The sequence below is a fragment of the Ranitomeya variabilis genome, chromosome 7 (genome assembly GCF_051348905.1).
Source record: "Ranitomeya variabilis isolate aRanVar5 chromosome 7, aRanVar5.hap1, whole genome shotgun sequence".
In the NCBI taxonomy this organism is placed as follows: Eukaryota; Metazoa; Chordata; class Amphibia; order Anura; family Dendrobatidae; genus Ranitomeya; species Ranitomeya variabilis.
In genome coordinates this window covers 174,176,076-174,200,407 of record NC_135238.1, presented here as the reverse complement: position 1 = coordinate 174,200,407, position 24,332 = coordinate 174,176,076, and the positions used below count along the sequence as shown (strand labels likewise).

Genomic DNA, 24,332 nt, shown 5'->3' with positions numbered 1-24,332 from the left:
TTTTGATTAAATTTTTGCAATGTTTGGTCTGTGCTATTGTACGGTTATGGCACTGTGGGTTGTTATTGCAAAAATTTTTTTTTTTGAATCTGGTTATGATGTACTTCTGGCGTTATATGCTGGCGTTTATTGTCTTCGGCCTTGCTTGGTTTTGGGTTGTTCAGGTGTCATGCGGTTGTTCAATGTCTTTTTTTTGGCTGATTTTTTCTTGTTACATTTCTGGTGCATGTTTTTCTGGTTTCTATTGTTGGGGGTAACCGTATGGCGTTTTCTTGGCTCATGTCTTGCTGTGTTTTATTATGCTGTTGGCATTTTTTTTTCTTTCCTTGTGTGTCTTTTCTTGCTGGTAGGGGGGCTACATTTATGAGGTTTCATTTGTATTGTATTGTTTCGTGCTGCTATATGCCATTCTATTTTCAATTTTATTTTCCCCTTTTTTTTTTTCTTTATCTCTGATGGTTTTACGTCGTTTTCCGTATGGCATATATCTCCTTCCTTGACTGTTTGCATTGCCAAGTGTGTAGTATAATGTTTTTTTTTTTTTTTTTTTTTTGGTGGGGCCATTTTTTTATGTAAAAATTCATGTGTTTTCTTTTCTATTTTATGGTTTATCTTTTGGGTTGCTGTATTTTTAACAGCGGTTGTCCCGTAATGATTATTGCTTATTATCTAATATGGTATTTATCGCCTTTTTCAGATGTATTTCTGTGGTAGATGTCACCAGATGGTGTTGTTTTGGATCATGTCTTGTTGCTATTGTAATGTATGGCGTGCAGTTTGCTACTTCATTGTGCCTTTTTTTTTCCCTGTACAGTTTTTTTATATTTAAAAATTTGGACATTGGTTTCTTTTTTTGGTAAAATTTTTTTGGGTCTATTCTTGTATTGTTTCTTCTATTGTATTCTCTTGCAATGTATGGCGTTGTGGTGTCGCTTTTTCAGTTTGCATTGTCCTATCAGTCAACAGTCAATTGTGCTTGTTTTAATTTTTTGTGCCTATTTTATTGTATGTGTCATTGTTAGCGGTGGATGTGATTTTTTGCTCATTTTTTCATTGCAGAGCAAACTTGCAAGAATGGCGAGAGTAAGTCAGAGTCTGAACATAGGCAATCGGCGAGGGGGAGTGCGGTGAGTAATTATGTCCAGTTGCTTACTATTCGCTGCCATTTGTAGCATTGACAATAATTTTTGTATACAATTTTTACAGGCTTCCTCAAGTGAGGGAGAAGGCACACAGCGGGAGCAGAGAGATCGGGGCCAAGATGTGGCGTCAGGCCGGCGAGTGAGTATATTTTTTTTTTAATCTTTTTTTTTTTTGAGTAGCATCCTGCTGTGAGGAACATTACATTTGAGGAGCATCCTGGTTTCACTAGGGATGTTTACTAAGCTTAATTACATTACAGCTTTTCAGGGCAGCAAGTATTGGGGGAAGGTAACATAAAGTTGAACTCCCTGCACACAAACATTCCAAAATACAGGTGTAGAAAACATAAATATACATACATCAAATGTCAAAGGATAGGGCAAAGGTACAAATCATGCCAGGTGCTGGTGGTTGTTAATATTTGCATATTTGTAACCTTTTTGTTTTCTATTTTTTCTAGGTTTCACAACGGGACCAAGGAGAAAGTATAGATGTGGACCTCCTGATCTCCAGCATCCAGGAGCGTGGCCCGTTGTGGGACAGCCGTGACCCCCGGCACATGGACCAGGTGGTGTCGAGGCGTTTGTGGGCATAGGTGGCAAAGTCACTGTGGGATGGCTTTGACAGTGCCTCAGCGAAGGACAAAGGCAACTTTAGTGAGTATTGCTGAGACGCTGCTATGACCCATCTTGCCAGGATAAACACAACCTTGTGTGATGCGATCAACGCCTAAACTTTGCATCGCACACGGTTGTTTTATCCTTTTAAAATGCTAAATATGTAACCTTTTTTTTTTCTTTGCATTCACAGTTAAAAAGTTGAGGACCAGATGGCGATCCATGAAGGACCGTTTCAATAAGGGGCTCCGTACTGAGGAGGAGCAATCTTGGAGTGGTGCTGCTGCGGCCAAGTCGGTGCCCTATAAGTACAGCAGGGCACTACAGTTCCTAAGACCGGTCCTTGGCCGCCGACAGTAAGTATTTTGTCCACATACCATATTGCACAGCCACATTGTACATTGCCCAGCCACGTACATTGCGCATACACATAGTATATTGCCAGGCCACTATATCGCAGCCACATAGTACACGTTCTAGCCACGTATCCACATAGTATATTTCCCAGGAACATAGTGTATTGGCCATCCATGCAGTCAGCGTAGCATATTGGCCATCCTTTTTCACTAGTGGAATGGTATATAGCCCATAATTTTTTTGGTTAAGCGTGAGTCCTTGTAGTCCATGACAGGTTACGTTCTGAGTCAGTGTAGTTCTGATCGCAGGAATAATGATGACGTCTCGATCACATGATCCTAACGTCATGGCCGTTCCTGCGATCAGATCAGCAAAGTCAGGGGGTTTTTTTTGTTTTTTTTTTTTTAAATGTTTTTCTTGACTTTAAATTTTATACTTTTTTTTGCGGCATAGGCAGCATCAAGAAAGATTTTTTGTCAAAAATTTTTTTTAAACGATGACAGAGGTATGCATTGGTTTTGGCAGCGGGAATGAACAGTCATTTTCTGCCGTAGGTATGTCCATGATTGTTATCGTGAGCCCTAATGGTCAGCTGGCGATAACAATCAGCAATTTATTATAGGCCACACAGACTGAGAGACAGGGGATTGTAATGTATTGATGTGTCATGTAATGTTAATTTTATTACAGGAGTTGGCGTATGTGATAGGTTATTAATTGAAGACTAATTTTTTCCTTATCTTTTCACAGGACACACAGCAGCACCCTCGAGCGAGCTCGCCCCTGTGAAGCGGAACTTCATGCATCGCCATCTGACCCGTCACAGCCCTCCCACAGCGACAGCAGGGTTGCACCACCATCTGGAGAACCGGCAGCCGGGCCATCAGGTTTTCCCCTGCCCGAGGCCTCTGGCGCACCTTCGTTCGGGAATTCCCGACAGCGCCAGCGGGCCTCGGACAGGCCAGCCATGCCCGAATTTATGCACTTGAGCACGGTTTTCCAGAACTGTTTCAAGGCGTTTAACGATAAAATGGACAGTCGTCTGTCCAGTATCGAAAAGCGCCTTGAAAATATGGAAGCCGAGCTCTCGAATCCGGCCAAACATTTTTTAAGTACAATTGCTAAAGGCATGGTGGAAAACCTTACGCCGGAACTCCAGATTTCGGTGATGCAGTCCTGCAATAATGCCTACGTGAGGGCTCTGCAGCAGGGTCGGGTCATGCAGTCAGCGACACTGCCAGTAGTACCGTCGCTGGCTATCATGACTCCGACTCCTGCTGCAGAGCCACTCCAGCCACCCCACCGAGGTCCACGTGCCGAGCGACGCCACCACAGTCACCATACCAGTGTGCCGCCGACTCCTGCTCCTGCCAGGCCCTCATCCTCCCATAGGAGTCATTCTGGGGGAGCTGCCGCAGTGGGAGAGAAAAGAAAACACAAAAAAAGGAGGACACACACTGAGGCACACAGTGAGGCTCTGGCTGCTCCAGTAGAGACACCAACTGCGTGCCGTGGCTCTAGCCGCAGCATGAGCAGCCAGGGCCAACGAAGAAAATATCAAAGCCTTGTGTTGCCTCCTCCCTCCCCTACAGATGAGCCGGTTTCCCCAGTATACCCTGCGGAGGGTTTGGACCTGCCTTCTAGCCTCCTTGATTATGGCTCATCCTCCTCTTCCTCTCCCCCTCCCCGTTCAAAAACATCACACACATACCATTCACCGCTGGTAGCGGATGTTGATGCCCCCTAAGTTTCTTTCCCCTTTTTTTTCTGTTACCCCCCAATAAAAATTATTTGTTTGAAAACAATATTTGTTCTTATTTTCAAGTATACTTCTCGGCAATTCACGCCGTGCGCCGTCTACACATATTTTGTGCTTCAAACACCTCACATATGCAATGTCAGACAGTATTTTTGGATTTTTTAATTTTACCTTTTTTTGGGTGTCTCTCATTGCTGTATGAGGTGTTTACAAACACTAAAGTGTATGAGGTGTTTTCAAACACTAAGGGTATGTGTCCACGCTCAGGATTGCATCTGGATTTGGTCAGGATTTTAAATCAATATTTGTAGCCAAAACCAGGAGTGGGTGACAAATACAGAAGTGGTGCATATGTTTCTATTCTACTTTTCCTCTAATTGTTCCACTCCTGGTTTTGGCTTACAAATACTGATGAAAAAACCTGAGCAAATCCGGATGCAATCCTGAACGTGGACACATACCGTAAAGGTACCTTCACACTTAACAATGCTGCAGCGAAACAGACAACGATGCAGATCACTGCAGCATCGCTATTTGGTCGCTGGAGAGCTGTCTGTGTGACAGCTCTCCAGCAACCAACGATGCCGAGGTCCCCGGGTAACCAGGGTAAACATCGGGTTGCTAAGCGCAGGGCGCGCTTCCGATGTTTACCCTGGTTCCAATTGTTAAATGTAAAAAAAAAACCCAGTACATATACTCACAATCGCGTCCCCTGGCGTCAGCTTCCCTGCACTGACTGAGTGACATCCCTAACAGCAGAGCGGTCACATCAACGCTGTGCTGTGCATTCACTTCACGGCCGGCGCTCAGTCAGTGCAGGAAGCGGACGCCGGGGGACGCGAAGATGACTATATGTACTGGGTTTTTTTTTTTTACATTTAACACTGCTAACCAGGGTAAATATTAGGTTACTGAGCGCCGCACTAGGGCAATATTTACCATGGTTACCATTGAAAAACATCGCTGGTATCGTTGCTTTTGCTGTCAAACACAATGATACACAGCGATCTGACAAACAAATAAAATATGTTATATGGCATGGTATAAATTTGGTCTTTGAAGCAGGGTAGAAAACTTAGAAAAAATTTTTATTAAACAACAACATTTTTAAAACAAAGGGTTCAAAGTTTTCAGATAAGGCACATTACATTTGTGAACTATAGGTAGATGCCAAATCTGACATAACCAAACCAACCTAAACGGATTACATTTATTGCACATTTACTGGAGAATTAGTTTATTATTATATTACATTTTTAGCATAGTCACACCAGAATACAGTCCAACAGTAACATCTACACCATTTGATCTTGCCATGACACACGGCCAACATCTGACACAAAATAGGCCGCAAAACGATCCCTCATCTGCGCAATTTCCACACTTGTCCTCAGAGGATGATCATGGTAATCGGGCAATGTGTTGGCTAGGGGTTCATCCAGTTCCACATTCAGTCTCTCTTTGGAAATAATGTAATTGTGGAGAACCACACAAGCCTTCACCACCTCATCCACTGTCTCAGTTTTCAGATTAATGGCGGATCCTAATATCCGCCATTTGGAGACAAGGATGCCAAAGGCGCACTCCACAGTCCTTCTGGCCCTGGACAGTCTGTAATTGAAAACCCTTTTTGTATGGTCCAAGCCCCGACTGGAGTAGGGTTTCAATAGGTTGGCAGACATTTGGAATGCCTCATCCCCAACCACAACAAATGGCATCGCAGGGCCTTCGGTGTGGGGAAGAGGTCGTGGCTGTGGGAAATTAAAATTGTTCCCATATAATTTTTGGCCCATATCCGACTCCTTAAATGTGCGCGAGTCATTTGCACGGCCAAACGCACCAATGTCCACTGCGAGAAAACGGCAGTCCGCACCGGCAATTGCCATGAGCACAGTGGAAAAGTATTTTTTATAGTTGTAGAAAAGGGATCCACTTTTCCCTGGCTTGGTAATCCGAATGTGCTTTCCATCCACCGCGCCAATACAGTTTGGAAACGAACACACTTGGTCAAATTTCTGTGCGTTGTACTCCCAGATTTCGCTTGTAGGGACGGGTAAAAATTCCTCCCGGAGATTATCCCACAAAGCGCGGCATGTCTCAGCAATAATTCCGGAGAGAGTGGAGACTCCAATCCGGAACTGAAAATGAAGTGATCTCAAGGTCTCTCCGGTAGCCAGGAAACTGTCAAGAAGATAAAGAAATTACATTAAAGTACATTGTAATTTATAAAAGTACATTGACCATACCACCCCCAAAAAAAATAAAAATAAAAAATAAAAAAAAAAGGGAAGAACATATCACAGTCATTCAAACAGCTACGTACCGTAGAGTCACCAGCAGCCCCTCCTCTGCGGAAATAGCTCTCCGGAGCTGCGTGTCCTGCCTGCTAATGGCTCCTTCCACCCGACGCAGAAGATAGCGGAAGCTCTCCTGAGACATCCTGGTGTATTCGAAATATTTCTCCAGGTTGTCATTCAGTTCGCCAAACAAGCTATGGTATGCTCCACGGCTCTCCCGGACTTCCAAGATAGGGTGTATCCAAAAGCGGCGACGACTCCATCTCCGTTTTTCCCTTTCCCTTTGATGAAAAGAGGCGACAGCATAGGCATGAGCCAAGGCAAATTCCATCTCCATATCCATGTAGATACTGTCCATGGGACGCTCCATCATGAATACCAGCAAAATGGGAGGAATTCATCTCTGCCAGGGTATATATACACAATTACATAAACAGCAACCCTCTTCTAGCCATTGGTGGGCCTTATCTATTGTGTAGACACTTTTTTTGGGGGGTGGGATGAAGAATGACTCACTGCACAAAAAACGCATGCGGTGCAAAACGCTGCGTTTTTAGTTCAAAACGCAACTGCGTTTCCAAAAAACGCAGCGTTTTGCGCCGCATGCGTTGAACGCATGCGGCGCAAAACGCAGCATTGTGCATGCGTTTTGCTGCGTTTTTGTTTGCGTTGTGCGTTGCGGCGACGACGCTGTGGCGCACACCGCAAATGTGAACGTAGCCTAAAGCCTGGGGTCTTGTGAGCAGTTGAATTTATGACTGGTATATGATTGGTAATGTATTCTTGAAGATACAATCTATCCTTATTATGGGGTGTTAGGTGAGATTCATGAACTACGGTATTGAATATCCATTTCGGAACTTATAGGTCTGAATATCCTTTCATTATTTCTAATCGCCCCATATGTATTTGGTGCCAATCTTTATTATTTTAAATGTGTTAGGTATACTAATCTACTCTTGAAATGATCTCTTTTCCCAAAATGATTATTTGGTTATTCTCAAATTAATATATAGAGTCTCACAATATTTATTGTGCTGAATATTTCATGCATGACCTCTTGGTGTTATTAGGCTAACCGTTGCTCCTGCATGTTTTGGCTACACATGGTGCAATCACCTTCTGTATTTTAAATGTTTTTAGAATCTTCTTGTTGTGGGCAGCCCACATATAGTATAATGTAGCCACCACCCTACAGAATATAATGCGGCAACCACAGAGTATAATGTAACCCCATAGAATATAATACAGCTCACCTCCCCATAATATATAATGTAGCCCCCCCATAGAATATAATGCAGCCCCCCCATAGTATATAACACAACCTCCCCCATAGTGTATAACCCAACCTCCCCCATAGAATATAATATACCCCCACAATAGTATATACCACAGCCACATAGTACATAACATGGCCTCCCCATAGAAGATAATATACTCCCCATAGTATATAGCAAAGCCCGCATAGTATATAGCACAGCCCGCATAGTAGATAACACAGCCCACACCGCAGTATAAAGCACAGCCCACACAGTAGTATATACAGCACAGCCCGCACAGTGGTATATCCAGCACAGCCCGCACAGTGGTATATACAGCACAGCCCACATCTCTACTCCTCCTCCCCCCTCCCCCCCAAGAATGTCCCCACAGTCCAGTAAAAAAAAACAACAAAACACTCTCCTCACCTTTCCTCGTGCCCCGCGTTGCTTCCTGCTCCTGTCTCAGTGGCTGCAGTCTGCCCGGGACACAGCAGGTGCGCGATGACATCATATCAGGAGTGTCAGAGGCAGAGCAGGGAATGATGGGAGAGGGAGCATCTGTAGACGCTCTCTCCTCCATCATTGCATTCAACTGTACCGGCGTCATAGACGCCGGTATAGTTGAATGCGACGGCAGGGGGGTGAGTCGGCGGCAGCAGGAGGGAGGCGGATCGAGCGGCCCACGACTGGCACCGGCCCTTCTGGCATTTACCAGAAGTGCCCGATGGCCAGTCCGGCCCTTCCTCAGCCCCTCGCCATGACTACCACCCTGGCCACCTCCCACATCCAACCACCAATAAAAGGTATCTTGTAGCAGGTATTGATTTTTTGTTGGAACTTAGCATACAAGGGCACCAGATTCAAAGAGACAAAGGCTCTAATATTAACAGATACATGGATTCCTAAATATTTAAATTCCCATCCCTCTGTCAAGTGTGTTTGGTGTACTTTAGAGTTTTGAGATAATTCATCTACCGGCATTAAAACATACTTATCATAGTTGATTGAAATCTTCAAATGATCTCCAAATTAATTTATAATTGCAATAGCATTTACCAGGGAATTATCAGTAGGTCATCAGCATACAACGCAATTTTTTTCCTCTACTGTATTGTAGACAAAGCCTTTCATCTCTCAACTAGCTCATAATTTAACAGCAAGTCAATCTATAGCCAAGGCAAATAGCAAGGGAGAGCGAGGACATCCCTGTCTAGTGCCCCTACATAACTTAAGGGAGTTTGACAATGAGGCGTTAGCCATTATTTTAGCTATAGGATTAGAGTATAACAGTTGCATCCATGAGAGGAAGGATGTTCCAAAGCCCATAGCCCTCATAACCAACCAAAGGTACTCCCACTCAATCCTGTGGAAATCCTTTGCAGCATCAAGTGAGAGTACCGCAGTCTGTCACATTTAGGGGCTGCATCTGAAAGTTAATATATAGACATGTCAGGTTTATTGAGGTTGATTTCAAGGGCATGAATCCCATCTGATCTTCATGTATCAAATGTGTGATGACTTTAAGAAGTCTCAAAGCCAGTGTATTTCCTAGAATTTTTATATCCACTGAAAATAATGAAATGGGTCTATATGAGTCTGTACATGTTGCATCTTTCCCTGGTTTAGGGATGAGAACCAATGTGCCCACTCTGAATGGCTCTTGAAACACCTCCAGTAGCTTAATGTAAGGATTCTGGACTTTCCTGGTGCCTGTTCATCCTGATCCAAGATGGAGTCTTGGATCTTGCCCTGTCATGGAACTTCCTGTCTGTCCTGATTATTTAAGTCCGGGTCATGTGTTCTAAGGTGCCTGAGTATTTTGTGCTGCTGGCTCCTGAGCTTCTGCCGGTTTGCTGGTGAACTCCCTGCTTCTTCTGCTCACTCCTCGGTGGTCTGCCTTTCTCCATTCAGCTACCTCTTGCCTCTGGAACTTCTGCGACGGGATGCGCACCAGTGGAAGTATCTTCTTTGTTTGCAAAACTTTTCCCAGTGTTGTGGCTCTTTGCACAACCACTCCTGGTGAGCAAGATTCAAGTTGTGCTTGTCTCATCAAGAAATATTTACTCATCTGCTACGCTTAGATAGCACTCTCCCTCTTTTCCCCTCATCCTCTCTTTCCCAGGACTGCATTCACACAATGCATCATGTGAATATTTGGACTCCTACTAACAAGTACTGGCACATGTGTGATCAAGTCTTGCTGGACTTCCTCATTTAAAGTTCTGTGTGCATTCGCACTATAACCTTATTGGACTTCCTTGTTTAAATATCTGTTCGCCTCTAAGTCTGCTGTGATTTACTTTATTGTGCTGAGGACCTTGTTACTACTGCAGGAATATCTGTATTATGCTCTGATTGCTATTTACTACATAGCTGAAGACCTAGTTGTAATTGCAGAAATATCTGTGTCAATTCTGTTTACATTTCTGTTTCAAGTAAAAACATTCTTTGCTGCAACTTTGTTCCCGGACTGGCTTTATCCCATGCTATTAGATTCCGTATTACCCATATAATTATTACACTTAGACACTAACACTAAACCAATTTCTTTATATAATTCAGATGGGATCCTATCCGTATCAGGGCCTTATTGTTTTGGAAAATGCTCAGTGCTACCTCTAGCTCCTCCACTGAGAGGGGTGCATCCAAGGCCTTCCTCTGTTCATCCGATAATTGAAGCAGTTGCAGTAATTATCAATTTCTTCAAAGTGTTTTAGAAAGTTTTGAAGAATATAACTGCTTGAAAAAGATGAAGAAACCCATCAAAATAGCTTCTGAGTCGGTAATCATGGAACCATCAGAAGTTTAATTGCAGAAAAAACTGAGGAACCCTTCTGTGCTACGGCTTTTGTGGCTAGAAAATGACCATCACGTTCTCCCTCATTGTAATAGCTTTGTTTAGTGAACATTTTCCTATATTCTGATTTCTCATGGAGATGAGAAGACAGAGAAAGGATTCAGAAGGATCTAGATAATCTAGAACAATTGGCAGCGACTAGTGTTGAGCACTCCGATCCTGCAATATCGGGTTGCAAACGATATTCGCAGTATCGGAGTTTCGATACGGAGTTCCGATACTTTTTGAATATTGAATACCGGAATCGGAAGTTCCCATAATGCAATGAGCCAGTTTGATTTTATTCAGCCAATGAGGAATCCTAAGAAGTGTGGGCACATCCTGTTATGCATGTTAACTAATGGCATAGCTGTGATTGGCTGCTGAAATGATGTCATGATGCACTATAAAAGCCGCCACCGCCATTTTGGGTTCACTCTGCTGTGAATTTACTTAGGGACAGGACGCTGTTGTTCTGACTCTGAGGGACAGTTTGATCTAGCGATTTGCTTTATTATGCTTTACCCAGGCTACTTTAACAACTGCTGTGTGAGAATTGAGAAGATTTCTTTTGCCTTGCAGCGCTGTTCACAGCTGTCTGTGAGGTCTCTGTGTGTGAGTGCAGCTCACGCTGTAGTGTGTTCTGCAGCCACCTCCGGTTGTAGTCTGCTCAGCGTGCGTCACTACCTCATACATTGTCCTTTTTCGCATGCTCAGCGTGCGTCACTACCTCATACATTGTCCTTTTTCGCATTAGTGCTGCCAATTTTTCCTGATTTCTCATATTAGTGTGGTTCCATCCGTATCCAGCTAGATTGCTTGAAAACACTATATAGGAGTAGATAGAGGAGCCTTTCTGCTGGCTTGTGCCCTGCAGCCCCAGCCAGATTAGTATTAGCCTATTTTTTGGAGCCTCATCTATTGCATTGTAGGTTACCTTCCTGCATTGTAATAGCTACAAAAAGTTTGTGATACTATCGGTTTTACATCTTTGGGCACATCCAGTGTCTTTTTGTGAAAAAACCAAAAAGTTAATAAAGCTCACCAAACACTCCACTTTACAGTTGTGTAGGCCACATTAGCTCATATTAAAGTCTAGTCCACACTTTAGAAAATTAGTGTTTCTTATACCTGTTAGCAGCTGTTCAGGAATAAGCACACTAAGCCCTTAGTACTTTTCTGCCTATCTTTATCAGTCTACCAAGATTGAGAAGGCAGGGAGTAAGGCACATAGTCGTGGGCGTGGAGTTTCTGCAGGGAGAGGATGTGGGGATTCTGTGCCTGCTGCAGGCACCAGTGACTCAGCATCCCCCAGTTTTACCAGGGAACAGTCCTTTATGCGCAGCTTTGTAGGAGCTCGCCTACCCCACTCCTGCGGGACGAACAAATTGAAGCCATTGTCAGATGAATGGCAGCTAACGCATTGACTTCAATTAGTTCCAGATCCTCTCAGGTCCAGAGCACTGAAGAGCACCCATCTGTCTCTTCCCCCCCTGCCAAAATGCCCAGGCAGTCAGAGAGCCCTGGACCGGAGCCATCTCTACTTCTGTTCCTTGAATCTGTTGGCTTGGAAAGCAGGGGTCAGCCAAGCAGCATTTGAGAATGTGAAGAAGAGGTAGTATGCAGTGATGCGCAACAGCTTTGTCTCTCTGAATCTGAAGAGGCGGGTGGGCTAGTGCCTATGGTCAGCACACCTCAGTAAGCATCTGATGATGAGACTCAGGTGCCACTTTCTGGTGCATACTGTGCTGTCGAGACTACCCAGGCGAAGCAGTCATTTGAAGAGGGTAGTGTAGATGATGAGGTTCTTGACCCATCATGGCGTGAGGTACAGGAAGGTGGTGGGAGCAGCTCTGAGGAAGAGATTCCCCAAATGGCCAAAAAAAGGAGGGAGAGGGAGGGGGCAGACTCTGTTGCCTGTAGCCCCCACTTCGGCACCCATTAGGAGCATGCCTCTTCCAAAAGCCAAAACGGGCGCTCCCAAGACTTGCAGTGCCTGGTCCTTTTTTGACAGTTGCAGATGACATTTGCTTTGTCAAATGCAAGCTGTGTAATCAGAAAGTGAAAAGAGGGAAAAGTGTCAGCAACCTCAATACCACAAATATGTGGAAACATGTGCGGACCAAGCTCGTGGTGGAGTTACAAAGAAACACTGAAGACCTAGGCCAACCTACAGCGCCACCTACCACCTCTTCAGCTCATGCTGTAGCCTCTTCCTCCAGCTCACACACAGCTGGTTCAGCTTCCGCACAGGATCGCCATGGAAGAACCTCTGGCACTGTTGTACAGACACACAGTGTCATTCCACCCACAGCACCACTGTCCCCTGTCATCCTCACACTCCCAGGCCAGTCTACAGCCATCGGTAGCATGGGCATGGGAGAAAAGGTGCCCATACTCTGCAAACCACCCTTGAGCACAGGCTCTGAATGCTGGCATTGCAAAACTACTATCCCTTGAAATGCTGTCATTCAGGCTGGTGGAGACTGACACCTTCCGTAACTTCATGGCATTGGCAGTCCCACAATACAATGTGCCCAGCAGCTTTTATTTCAGCAGGCAAGCCGTACCTGCCCTGCAAAAGCATGTGGAGGGAAAAATTAAACATGCGCTACTAAACGCTGTCAGTAGCAAGGTCCACCTGACCACCGATGCATGGACCAGTAGCCATGGACAGGGACAATATCTTTCCCTCACTGCCCATTGGGTAAATGTTGTGGAGCCGGGTACAGATCTTGAGAGTGGCACTGTACGTGTTCTGCCAACTCCAAGGATTGCAGGAATCCAGTCTGTGCACTGACTCCTCCTCATACTCCAGTTCCCCTGAATCAGCGCTGCAGGAGCCGTCACAGTCTACCTCCACATGGACCCGTGAACGCTTACCTGTTACAACCGATATGAGCACAGTCGTGGCCAAACGTCAACAGGCCGTATTGAAATTAATTTCTTTGGGGAATTGAAGCCACACAGTGCAGGAGCTCTGGAATGCCATCAAGCAGGAGAGCGACGTGTGGTTTGTACCAGCGAATCTCCAGCCAGGCATGGTAGTGTTTGATAATGGCCGAAATCTGGTGGCAGCTCTGGGCCTAGGCAACCTCACTCACATCCCATGTCTGGCACACGTGCTCTACTTGGTCGTGCAGAGTTTTTTGAGGAACTATCCGGATCTTGATGCACTGCTGCACAAGGTCCGCCTAGAGTGCGCTCACTTGCGGCGTTCCAGCATGGAAAGATCGTGCATTGCAGCTCTGCAGCGCCGATTCCGCCTTCCGGAACATCGCATCATATGTGACCTACCCACAAGGTGGAATTCAGCGTTACATATGTTGGAGAGGTTGTGTGAGCAGCAGGCAGCAGTAATGGAGTACCAGCTGCATCAGGCGCAAACAAGTCGCACTGCGCGCCGTTCACACTTCACCACCACTGAGCGGGCCACTATGAAGGACATCTGCCACGTTTTGCGTGCCTTCGATGATTACACACGGATGGCGAGTGGAGATGATGCATTAGTCAGCATGACTATCCCCCTTATCTGCCTGCTTGAAAAAACACTGCAAGCACTAAGGGAGGAGGTTGTGGAGGATGAGGGGTTACAAATGCCATCTGGTTCAGGACAGTCTGCGCAACGTGGTTCCACACAAAGGCCTAGGCAGGGGACACTTTGTGAGGAGGATGAGGAGAAGTCAATGGAGGAGGAAGACATCTGTCCAGAGGAGGGAGGTACACAACGCTCTAGTAGTCAGTATGTAGAGCGAGGGTGGGGTGGTGCAGAGCAGGCAGAGATGACGCCTCAAGCAGGGGACAGCATTTCTTGGCCAGTTGGCAGTCTGCAGCACATGCTTGATTTCATGCTTCAGTGCCCGAGAAACGACTGCCGCATCGCCCACATTCTCAACACGGCTGATTATTGGGTGTCCACGCTCCTAGATCCTCGCTACTGGGACAACTTACAAAGCCTCATAACACCGTTGAACCGGGAGCGTAAAATGTGGGAGTACCAAGACACACTGGTGCATTCCATCATGTTCTACATTCCACCTGAGAGCAGTGCCGCTAGTGCTTTACAAAGCAGCTCAGTGCATCGAGGCAGTGGAGGAAGCTCAGCACAAAAAGGGAGCAGAAGCAGATCCTCAGCACAAGGCAAGACCAGTATGGCCCAAATGTGGCAAAGTTTTGTGTCCCCGCCACAAATGTCTACACCATCACAGATGGCTCCAGTCAGCAGGAGGCAACGTTTCCGTCAGATGGTGACAGACTACATGTCTTGCCCTCTCAGTGTTCTCCCACACGGCTCTTCCCCCTTCAAGTTTTGGGTCTCTAAGCTGGATACATGGCCAGAGCTAAGCCAGTATGCATTGGAGGTGCTGACTTGCCCTGCTGCTAGTGTATTATCGGAACGCATCTTTAGTGCCGCAGGTGGTGTACTAACAGACCGTCACATGCGACTATCCTCCAATAACCTTGACCGGCTTACTTTCCTGAAAATGAACAAGGCCTGGATCTTGCAGGAATTTGCCAGTCCTCTTCCAGATTAAATATTTGGTTGGCAACAGTATCCAGGTCTCCTGTGGTGTTCATGTTTCTACCACCTGAACTGTAATCCCTAGGCTCCAACACCGCCAGTTGCTGCTCAGAAGTGCTGTCTGCACAGTCAACACATGCTCCAGTGTTATTGGGGTTCAGTAACGTCAGCTGATCCCCTGCTGTGTGTCCGGAAATTTCTCCTGCTCTGTCCACATTCACAGTACTACAGATTTTAAACTTGCTCCAATTACGCCTCTGCCTCCAATCTGTTTCTCCAGTAATCCCTGGGCTCCAACACCGCCAGTTGCTGCTGAGAAGTGCTGTCTGCACAGTCAACACATGCTCCAGTGTTATTGGGGTTCAGTAACATCAGCTGATCCCCTGCTGTGTGTCCAGCAATTTCTCCTGCTCCCTCCACATTCACACTACTACAGATTTAAAACTTGCTCCAATTACGCCTGTCTCCACTCTGTTTCTCCAGTAATCCCTGGGCTCCAACACCGCCAGTTGCTGCTCAAAAGTGCCATCTGCAGTGTCAAAACATGCTGCAGTGTTATCGGGGTTCAGTAATGTCAGCTGATCCCCTGCTGTGTGTCCGGCGATTTCTCCTGCTCCGTCTACATTCACACTACTACAGATATTAAACTCACTCCAATTAGACCTCTGCCTCCACTCTGTTTCTAGCATTGACTCTGGGCTCCAACACTGCCAGTTGCTGCTCAGAAGTGCCGTCTGCACAGTCAACACATGCTCCAGTGTTATTGGGGTTCAGTCACGTCAGCTGATACCCTGCTGGGTGTCCGGCGATTTCTCCTGCTCTGTCCACAATCACACTACTACAGATATTAAACTTGCTCCAATTAGGCCCCTGCCTCCACTCTGTTTCTAGTATTTACCCTGGGCTCCAACACGGCCAGTTGCTGCTCAGAAGTGTCTTTGGCACGGGTACTCCCTCCTGCCCAGCCTGGTTCCAGTACGCCAGCTGTTTCCAGGTAGTGTCAACGTCACTTTGCCTCCAATACGTTGTCCTGTCGGGTTGCGGTCGGGTTAGCTGACTCTATGGTGCCTGCAGTTTAAGTGCTTCCTATGTGGGCTGCAAGATTTGGCAATGAAGGCTGGTTCCGTAGTGCCAATAGGACAAGCTCCCCCTGTAGGACTGTGGGTTTCGGTAACTCCGGCCGGCTCACGGCCTTGCAACTTTTTTTTTCATGTGTACCTTCTGCTACCTATCTGAGTTCCAGTACCATTAGCTGGTTCTTTGGAAGTCAATCTTAAATATGTCCCCCTGGGTTCCAGTAATGTCAGCTGGTTCCAGGCAGAGCCTTTGGCTTAGGTGCCTCCTTCTCGGTATCCGAGTTCCACCAATGTCTGCTGGTCCTTGGCAGTGCTTTCTGGCATGGGTACCTTCTGCTTAGGAACCGGGTTCCAGTACCATCAGCTGGGCCTCGGTAGTTCCATTGGCTCTTGTACCTTCGGCTACCCATCCGGGTTCCAGTACCGACAGCTGGTTCTCGGCAGTTCCTCAGCATTCTTGTAATTTCTGCTACATTTCCACGTTCAAGCTTTTTGAAATGGTTTTTGGTAATCACTCTGGAACTCCCTGACGATGACCCTAAAGACGACGACCCTGAAGACCACCCTGAAGAAGACGACGACAACGACCCCGGAGACTACGACCCCGAAGACCACCCCGAAGACGACAACGACCCCAGAGACGACGACCCTGAAGACCACCCCGAAAGTGATGACCCTGTAGATGACGACCCTGATGACTACCCCGAAGAAGACCAAGAAGATGACCCTGAAGAAAATGACTAAAAGGACAAAGAACAAGAAGACAACCACCAAGATACAGAAGAACAAGAGACAGAAGACCAAGAAGCAGAACAACAAGAAGCTACATAACAAAAAGCAGAAGAACATTAAGCATAAGACTAAAAATCAGAGCAAAAGATTATCTAAATTATAAGCAGAAGAAGACTAAGCAGTGTACGGGGGTGAGACTGTTCCTCCTCTTGGTGCCCCTGGAAAATACCTGCTGCTGCAGGCAAAAAATTGAACGCGGACAAAATCCTGTTGTAAATCTTTTGTGACAGGCAGAACGGAAGGTGTAATCTTCAAACTTTTAGAGATAACTACAGGATTGCCTGTCACAAATAAAAATATGATGAGGAAGAAGAAGATGAAGAAGTAGAATATGAAGAAGAATAATGGTTGAATAAGAAGACTATGAAGAATGTAAAAAAAAGAATCATAGGAAGAAGGTGAAGAAGAAGATGATGAATAAGGTGAAGAAGAAGTTTATGAAAAAGATGCTGCTGCTGAGGATGATGAAGGAGAAAGTGTGGGAGAAGTAAAAAAGAAGGTGAAGAGCATGGAAGTAGTTTAACAAATATCTGACAAAATATAAAAAAGCTTAACAGTCAATATCTTTGTAATTCCGAATGTCTTATAAAAAAAAAAAATAATTCCTGCTATTCCATTTGATTGGGCTAAACTTCTATGCCTTTAATGTCTCCTCCACCTCCCCCAATACAATCTACATTATTCTTAGTTGTTTTCCTTCATGTAGAATTAACCTACAAGGAAAGAAAGGGTTTATTTTCATTCCGATATTTGTGTCCCATTGACTTTCATTGGTTTCCGGTATCGGAATCGGCGATATCCGATATTTTTGGGGTATCGGTCCGATCCAATCCGATATTGGAAGGTATCGCTCAACACTAGTTGTAACTATGTACATACTGACTTCTCTGTTCAAGTTGAAAAACATATACTGTAGCTAATAATAAGCCCTTTATTTATATAGCGGCAACATATCGCTGTCCTCAATAGGGCTCACAATCTAAATTCCCTATCAGTATGTCTAAAGCTATAGAGCTGAAAGAAGTTCCGAGAAGAATACTCCCATGATGATGAATTCACTCTGAATGGCTGGTTCCAATGGTTAAACCTTTCCAATTGGTTTAAAGGTATAAGAGGCTGGGTTGCAGGTATAGGACATATGATCCTTCAGATATGTCTCATAGCCATAGTTATTGCCTGCCTAATAAAGATTGTCAAATGGGCAATCATGAAGATACGCAAGCCGAAACACGTCCTAAATGTACATCTCTTACCAAATAATGAGAACTCAAACATACCTCATCTTGCTCTGCCCCCTTGCCCCTATCAAAGGAAAGGCCATAGATACTACTACTTTGATGTAGAGGTATAAGTGATAATATGAATTATTAGACAGAGGAATGATAGGAAATTTAATAAACCATAATTACTTTCACTTTAATCAATCTACCCAGATCCCTTTAACTCTTCTTTTAGCAGAAGAGAAAAAACAAATTACAGCAAGTGAGTCTCTTTATTAATAAGTAATTACTAAGAAAAGATATAACATTGACAGAAGCTACTACAGTATTTGCAGAAGCCATGTACCCTGGTCACTCTGCCCTTAGGGTCAGTATGGTTTGGGGTAAGTACCTTGAGCATCAAACCGTTAGGTTGGTTCTTTATCCTTTTAGCAAAAGCACATAATCATTTTTATGTAACTTCTTGTCATGATCTGATTGGTTGTTAATTGTTTCTAATGTAATATGATAGGGAAATTATCAGATAACCAGATAACCAATCTCCCTCCTACATCCTTCTGTAATTTACTATAAGAATTGTCCCATGATACAATGGAGGCAGTTCTGTTCTAACATTGATCAGAGCTCTTGTGGCTACAATAAACATTTCTTTGATCCAACTAAAGGTTGTGACGTCATCCTTGGGAGACTGGGAAGTTATTCCTTATCATTCATTAATGGAGTTCTCAATGATCCACATGAATGGATGAAGAGTATTTACAAACGGAACTCGTTTTTGATTCATAGGGATAGTTCTAGTTATGGTTTGGGCCTTATTGAGTATATCCACGTTCTATAAATTTTACCTCCATATCCTTCATGTGCTCATTTTTTTTTTTTCCTATCATCAGTGACAATATGTTGGACACGATGGAACTGGGATTTAGGTAATGATTTTTTTGATGCGCTGTGGGTGGCAACTTAAGAATAGTCTCTTACATTTCTCATCAGTCGGTTTGACATAAAGGTCTAAATCAAGAATCCCATTCTCCTGTGTGAATATTAGGATATCAAGGAAATTAATCTTTTCAGTGCTATATTGAATTGAGAAGGTAAGGTTAGGAATTGATGTTTTGGAAGAACCTAATCAAAGAACCACCATCATCCCCTCCACACCATAAAGATGTCATTGATCAACCTCTTCCAGTACATAGAATGTTCACGCAAGAGGGAGTGAGTATAGATATAATTTTCCTCAAATGGAGCCATAGAAATATTGGCATAAGGAGGTGGTATATTAGACCCCATGGCTGTTCCAGTCTTTTTGATATAATATTGGTCTGCAAACAGAATTTTTTTTGTGAGAATTAAAGAAAGTAATTTAATACAAAATACGTTTTGTGATGAACTGAAGTCCGTATATCTGTTTAGAAATTCTTGGACTGCCCTTATACCATCACAGTAATCTATGCAAGTATAAAGACTGTCGACGTCTAGCGTCATTATAAAACAGTCGATAGGGACAGGTCCAAGTATCTTCAGACCATTCAAGAAATCGGAGGTAGCCTTCAAGTAAAATGGCATAAGGTGCAGCAGAGGGGTCAAAGTTTTTTGGATCGTTGCTCTGAATTTGCAGAATGGGCAAAACAAAAATTGGAACAGGACCCTCAGTTTACACAGAACATTATGTTCAGTGATGAGGCAAACTTTTTTGGGTGGGCCATTTATATGTATACACCTAAATAACATGGGAATGGTGACAGTTTTATTGCGTAAAGTGTCTTGCATTGAAATCTGCTGCAATGACCCGGGTACTGCATTCACCAGACATCAACACAATTTCTATCCGCTCCTCACGTGTTAACATCTGTGACATGTCAATGGCTGTAAACAAAGAAACTTGTAAATAACTCATGAAAGAATAAAGTTACGTTAAAACCAAGCACACACCATTTTCTTGTGAAATTCTTAATAAGTTTGATGTGTCACATGACCCTCTTCCCATTGCAAAAAATAAAGTTGAATCCAAAATGGCCGCCATGGTCACCACCCATCTTGAAAAGTTTTCCCCCTCCCATATACTATTATGCCACAAACAGGAAGTTGATATCACCAACCATTCCCATTTTATTTAGGTGTATTCATATACACGGCCCACCCTGTAGTTTCTCGGGAAGATCTATGTCCAGCTCATATCGTGATAATATGTAAATTAACTAAGAAAAATGTTAATTTCTATGGATTTAGACATTGATCACAGATATCAATGTATATTTTTCATTGATTTTTCTATAATCTGCTCATATACATGGCTTAAGAGGGTTAATCCTACCAGTGGATTCATATTCAGATATTTAAAATTTCATCTTCACATTGTTTTAATTCCTATTCAAGCACATACATGGTTAACACTTTCTAAATGCGGATTTAAAATAAGTTGATGGCTGTATTTTTTTTATTTTAATAGATAGGGCAATTATCAGGTATTTATAGCATACTAGATGGAGGCCCGATGCCATCTCATCGGGAGGGCGGTAATGTCACGATGGGGGCAGGCTTTGCAGCGTTGAGAATCTCTCTCGCCTATGTGCTCAACTACCTATCCACTCTTTCCCCCCCATGTGCTGACTTCTCCTGTCTTTGCCCTCTTTGACCTGTCTACCCCACGTGCGATCCCCCTCGTCTGCTGTCTCTCTCCTTCCTGTGCTGTCCTGTTTAAGCTGTCCCCCCCTGTGCTCTGCTTCTCTCCCACATGTGCTGTCTTCTCCTCATGTCATCTCTTCTTTGACCGGTGTATCCCATGTGCTCTCCCCCTTGTCCGCTGGTGGTACCGAACAAGAGGCTGCGCACGGTGAAGAGAGAGAGAGAGAGAGAGAGAGAGAGAGAGAGAGAGAGAGAGAGAGAGAGAGAGAGAGAGAGAGAGAGAGAGAGAGAGAGAGAGAGAGAGAGAGAGAGAGAGAGAGAGAGAGAGAGTGCGTGTGTGTGTGTGTGTGTGTGAGTGTGAGTGTGATTGTGTGTGTGTGTTCCACTGGTGGCATCTCGCAAGAGGCTGGTACCACCAGTAGTTTCCATATTAAGACACCCATCACTTGGGTGTCCCAATGTGGAGGTCGGTGAATTTCTGCCGCTTGGAATTCTGGGATCCAGACACATCTGGACGGAACAGGATGTGAGGACATTACAAGGTAAGTATATATATTAAGATGTCTGAAATGGCTTTGTGGGCCTATCTAGCACTAGAACAAGTTTTGGAAAATTTCTTTGCCAAATAAAAACAAAACAAACAAAAAAAACTGATGCCAGTATTAATTTTGTTTGCATTATTTTCCGTGATAGCAATAGTGATACCAAGTTTAAAACGTGCAGTTATATTTTTCCCTAAACATTCTAAAATTTACAACAACTAATACACAAGAAAAAAAAAAAACATTGTTATTGCAGAAATGCTGAAACCGGACACTTTATTTATGAAAGACTTACACTACATGGGTTAGTAGTTTATGAAGTTATTCTTAATGACATTACATTTACATATTTTAGAGAATTAACATAAAGCACAACACAAAACACCACACTACTATGAATATGTGGCTGGAACAGATCTCTATGTTAATTCTTGCAAGCAAGGACACCGTAATATTTTATCTTCAGGTTAATTCTGGCAGAATCCGCCTCTTCTCCAAGTATCTCTCGGAATCTGTAACAAGGTTAATTCAAGAACATGATAGAAATGTGGTAAATTCCTTTTTCTTTTAAGGTTTATGAGTAATGAGTGCTTACTAAACGTCATACTGTTGCTACAAAAAGCTTTTAGAAGTTATTTGGCACAAAGTTATACAGTTGGATGATTCTGCATCTGTACATTGTCAGATGCAGGCGTTTTAAAAGTGTGGTCTAGTCTAAAACTAAAAGTATCGGCAGTCACTATGGGACTGCAGACTTTGAATCCTCACATAGTGAGCACTGCGAGGATTCTCCTGCATTTATGCGATATGCATTCTCTCGGCCACAATTTGACTAAACAGGCATGTCCTCACGCAACGCAAGTGTAATGAGCGAGGCTGAAGCAATTTGGTCAAGGCTTTGGCTGGAATATGCATAGCATATGCCTGTGGTCACTTGATCGCCGTTCCCGGCTCTGACACCGGAAAATCCTCACAGCATGCACAATGTGAGGATTCACAAGTCTGCAGTCACAGAGTAACTGCAATCCTTTAGTGTCAGACCTGGCAGTGCTTTAAGTTGGTGGGTAGTTCACAAGAGTGTTGGTACACACTGTAAATGGCCTAATGCACTTCCTTCCAAGGACATCATGAATTTTACTTTGTGTGGTTTAATTTTGTCATAAATAAGGACATTTGCTTGCTAAATATTCATCCCATTTTATATTATCAGACAGCATGGTGTCTCAGTGGTTAGCACTGTTGCTTCACAGTGCTGTGGTACAAATCCCAAGGACAACTGCAAGGAGTTTTTATGTTCTCTCTGTTTCCCTGGGTTTCCCCAAGTACTTTGGTTTCTTCCTACACTCATATATACTGATAGGGGGGCATGGTCTTGGTACAAACGGGAGAGGTCACTTCTTGCATGAGCTCCTACTCCTAGGCTTTAAAAAATGCTAAATTTTCAGACTTTAAAAATTGATTCTAGCCACTTTAGCTCTCTTGCCGAGTTCCCCTGCTTGTACAGGGAATGAGAAGAATCCTGCTGTGACAATTGCAGTGGAGCAGAGGAGATTGGAGGACCAACAACATTGGGGGCCCACAGGAGAAGGAAACTGACATTTCCATCCCTGCAGGAGAAACTAACCTGGAAGAAACTCCTGGTCTGCTGGGAAGGGTGAGCTGAGATCCGAGAGTGTAGGGGAGTCTGTGCAACATCTATTCATCGCAGAGGAGAGGGCATGTGACTAAACACAGGAGTGGAGGTAGGGGATTCCCCAGCAACAGGAGCTGCAGTGACCTCTGGTAAAGGCCCCTCAGCCTGCTCATAGCCAACACAGGCAGTCTGTAAACTACCGATGCCCTCTGCCTATGAGCATCTATTACGCTTTATTTTTGTTGCTGGTGGAGGCACATCTCCCATAACTTGTTGGGCACTAAAATCCACCATTTTGTAAAATACTGGAAGTGACAGCTGCACCACTCCTACAGCCTTCCTCCCCCACTGCTCTATCTTACTGCCTATTCTGACCCAGAGTCAACATGTTTTAGCACTAAAACACCACAGTGCTTTTCAAAGTCTTTTCAACAAAGCATTAGCTTTGCTACTTTGCTACTAAATTTTGGCACCAGTTTCAGAAATATGCTTCCTCTCAAAATGGCAGAAACAGGCATAAATAGAAATTTCTTCTGTTCACAGCACAGGTCACTATTAATACATCAAAGAGACAAAAAGTATAAATCTTATACACTGGAACACGCTCTTACATGATTATATTGATATACTGGTAAACATCAATCATTTTCTGTGTTGGATCAGTTTTTCCTCTCAGATATCAATTCAAATTACAAAAGATAACACTGACGTTCTGTTCTTTCATGGAGCTGTAATCCCAATACAATATTGATCCACCAAAACTAACATTATAAGCAATAAGACATTATTGCTCTTTCTGCCAGCAACTACAAAACTACATATATTAAAGACTCATCTCTTACAACCCAATTGTGGAGACAGTAAATCTCAGATCTAAAGCTTGGGAACCATCTTTATCAACAAAGGCAAACTGACCTCCATGCTTAAGATGCCAATTTAAAACTAAAATATGAAGAGGTGGTGATATTTCTCACACGCTTGTTGTGAATTTGGATTCTGGGCTCCCCCGGTGGCCGCTTGTGGAATTGGACTTGTCATCCTCTTTCCTGTTTCACCTGATTCCATCAGTAGTGGGTGTCGCTATTTAAGCTCATTTCTCTGGTGGTTTCTTGCCGGTCAACAATGTTATCTGATGCCTCTCAGTGCTTGTTCCTGCTTCTAGACAACTACTAGATAAGTTGGACTTTTGTCCATGTTTTGTTTTGCCTATTTGTTCCAGTTCACAGCTGAAGTTTTGTTACTGTGTCTGGAAAGCTCTCGTTGATCAGGGATTGCTACTCTGGCGTTATGAGTTAATGCCAGAGTTTAAGGTAATCTCTGGATGGTGTTTTGTTAGTGTTTTTCTGCTGACCATGAAAGTATACTATCTGTCTTCTGCTATTTAGTAAGCGGACCTCAAATTTGCTAAGACTATTTTCCTGCTGCGTTTGTTGTTTCATCTGAACTCACCGTCATTATATGTGGGGGGCTACTGTCTTCTTTGGAATATTTCTCTAGAGGTGAGCCAGGTCTTATATTTCCCTCTGCTAGCTATTTAGGTCTTAGGCCAGAGCTGGGCATCTAGCGATAAATAGGAAATGCTACCTGGCTATTTCTAGTTGCGCGGCAGGCTTAGTTCATGGTCAGTATAGTTCCATCTTCCGAGAGCTTGTCC

At 44.0% G+C, this 24,332-nt stretch overlaps 1 protein-coding gene across 2 annotated transcripts in view; it reads right to left on the bottom strand.

Moving 5' to 3' along the window:
• Positions 1-21,304: 21,304 nt before the first annotated feature.
• Positions 21,305-24,332, bottom strand: part of LOC143785776 (putative methyltransferase DDB_G0268948) — a 109,532-nt gene continuing 106,504 nt past the window's right edge. For both annotated transcript variants that reach the window (XM_077274899.1, XM_077274898.1), the window contains exon 7: positions 21,305-21,557. In XM_077274899.1, the coding sequence (XP_077131014.1) occupies positions 21,470-21,557 (88 nt within the window). In that variant the 3' untranslated portion in view covers positions 21,305-21,469. The remainder of the gene's footprint in view (positions 21,558-24,332) is intronic.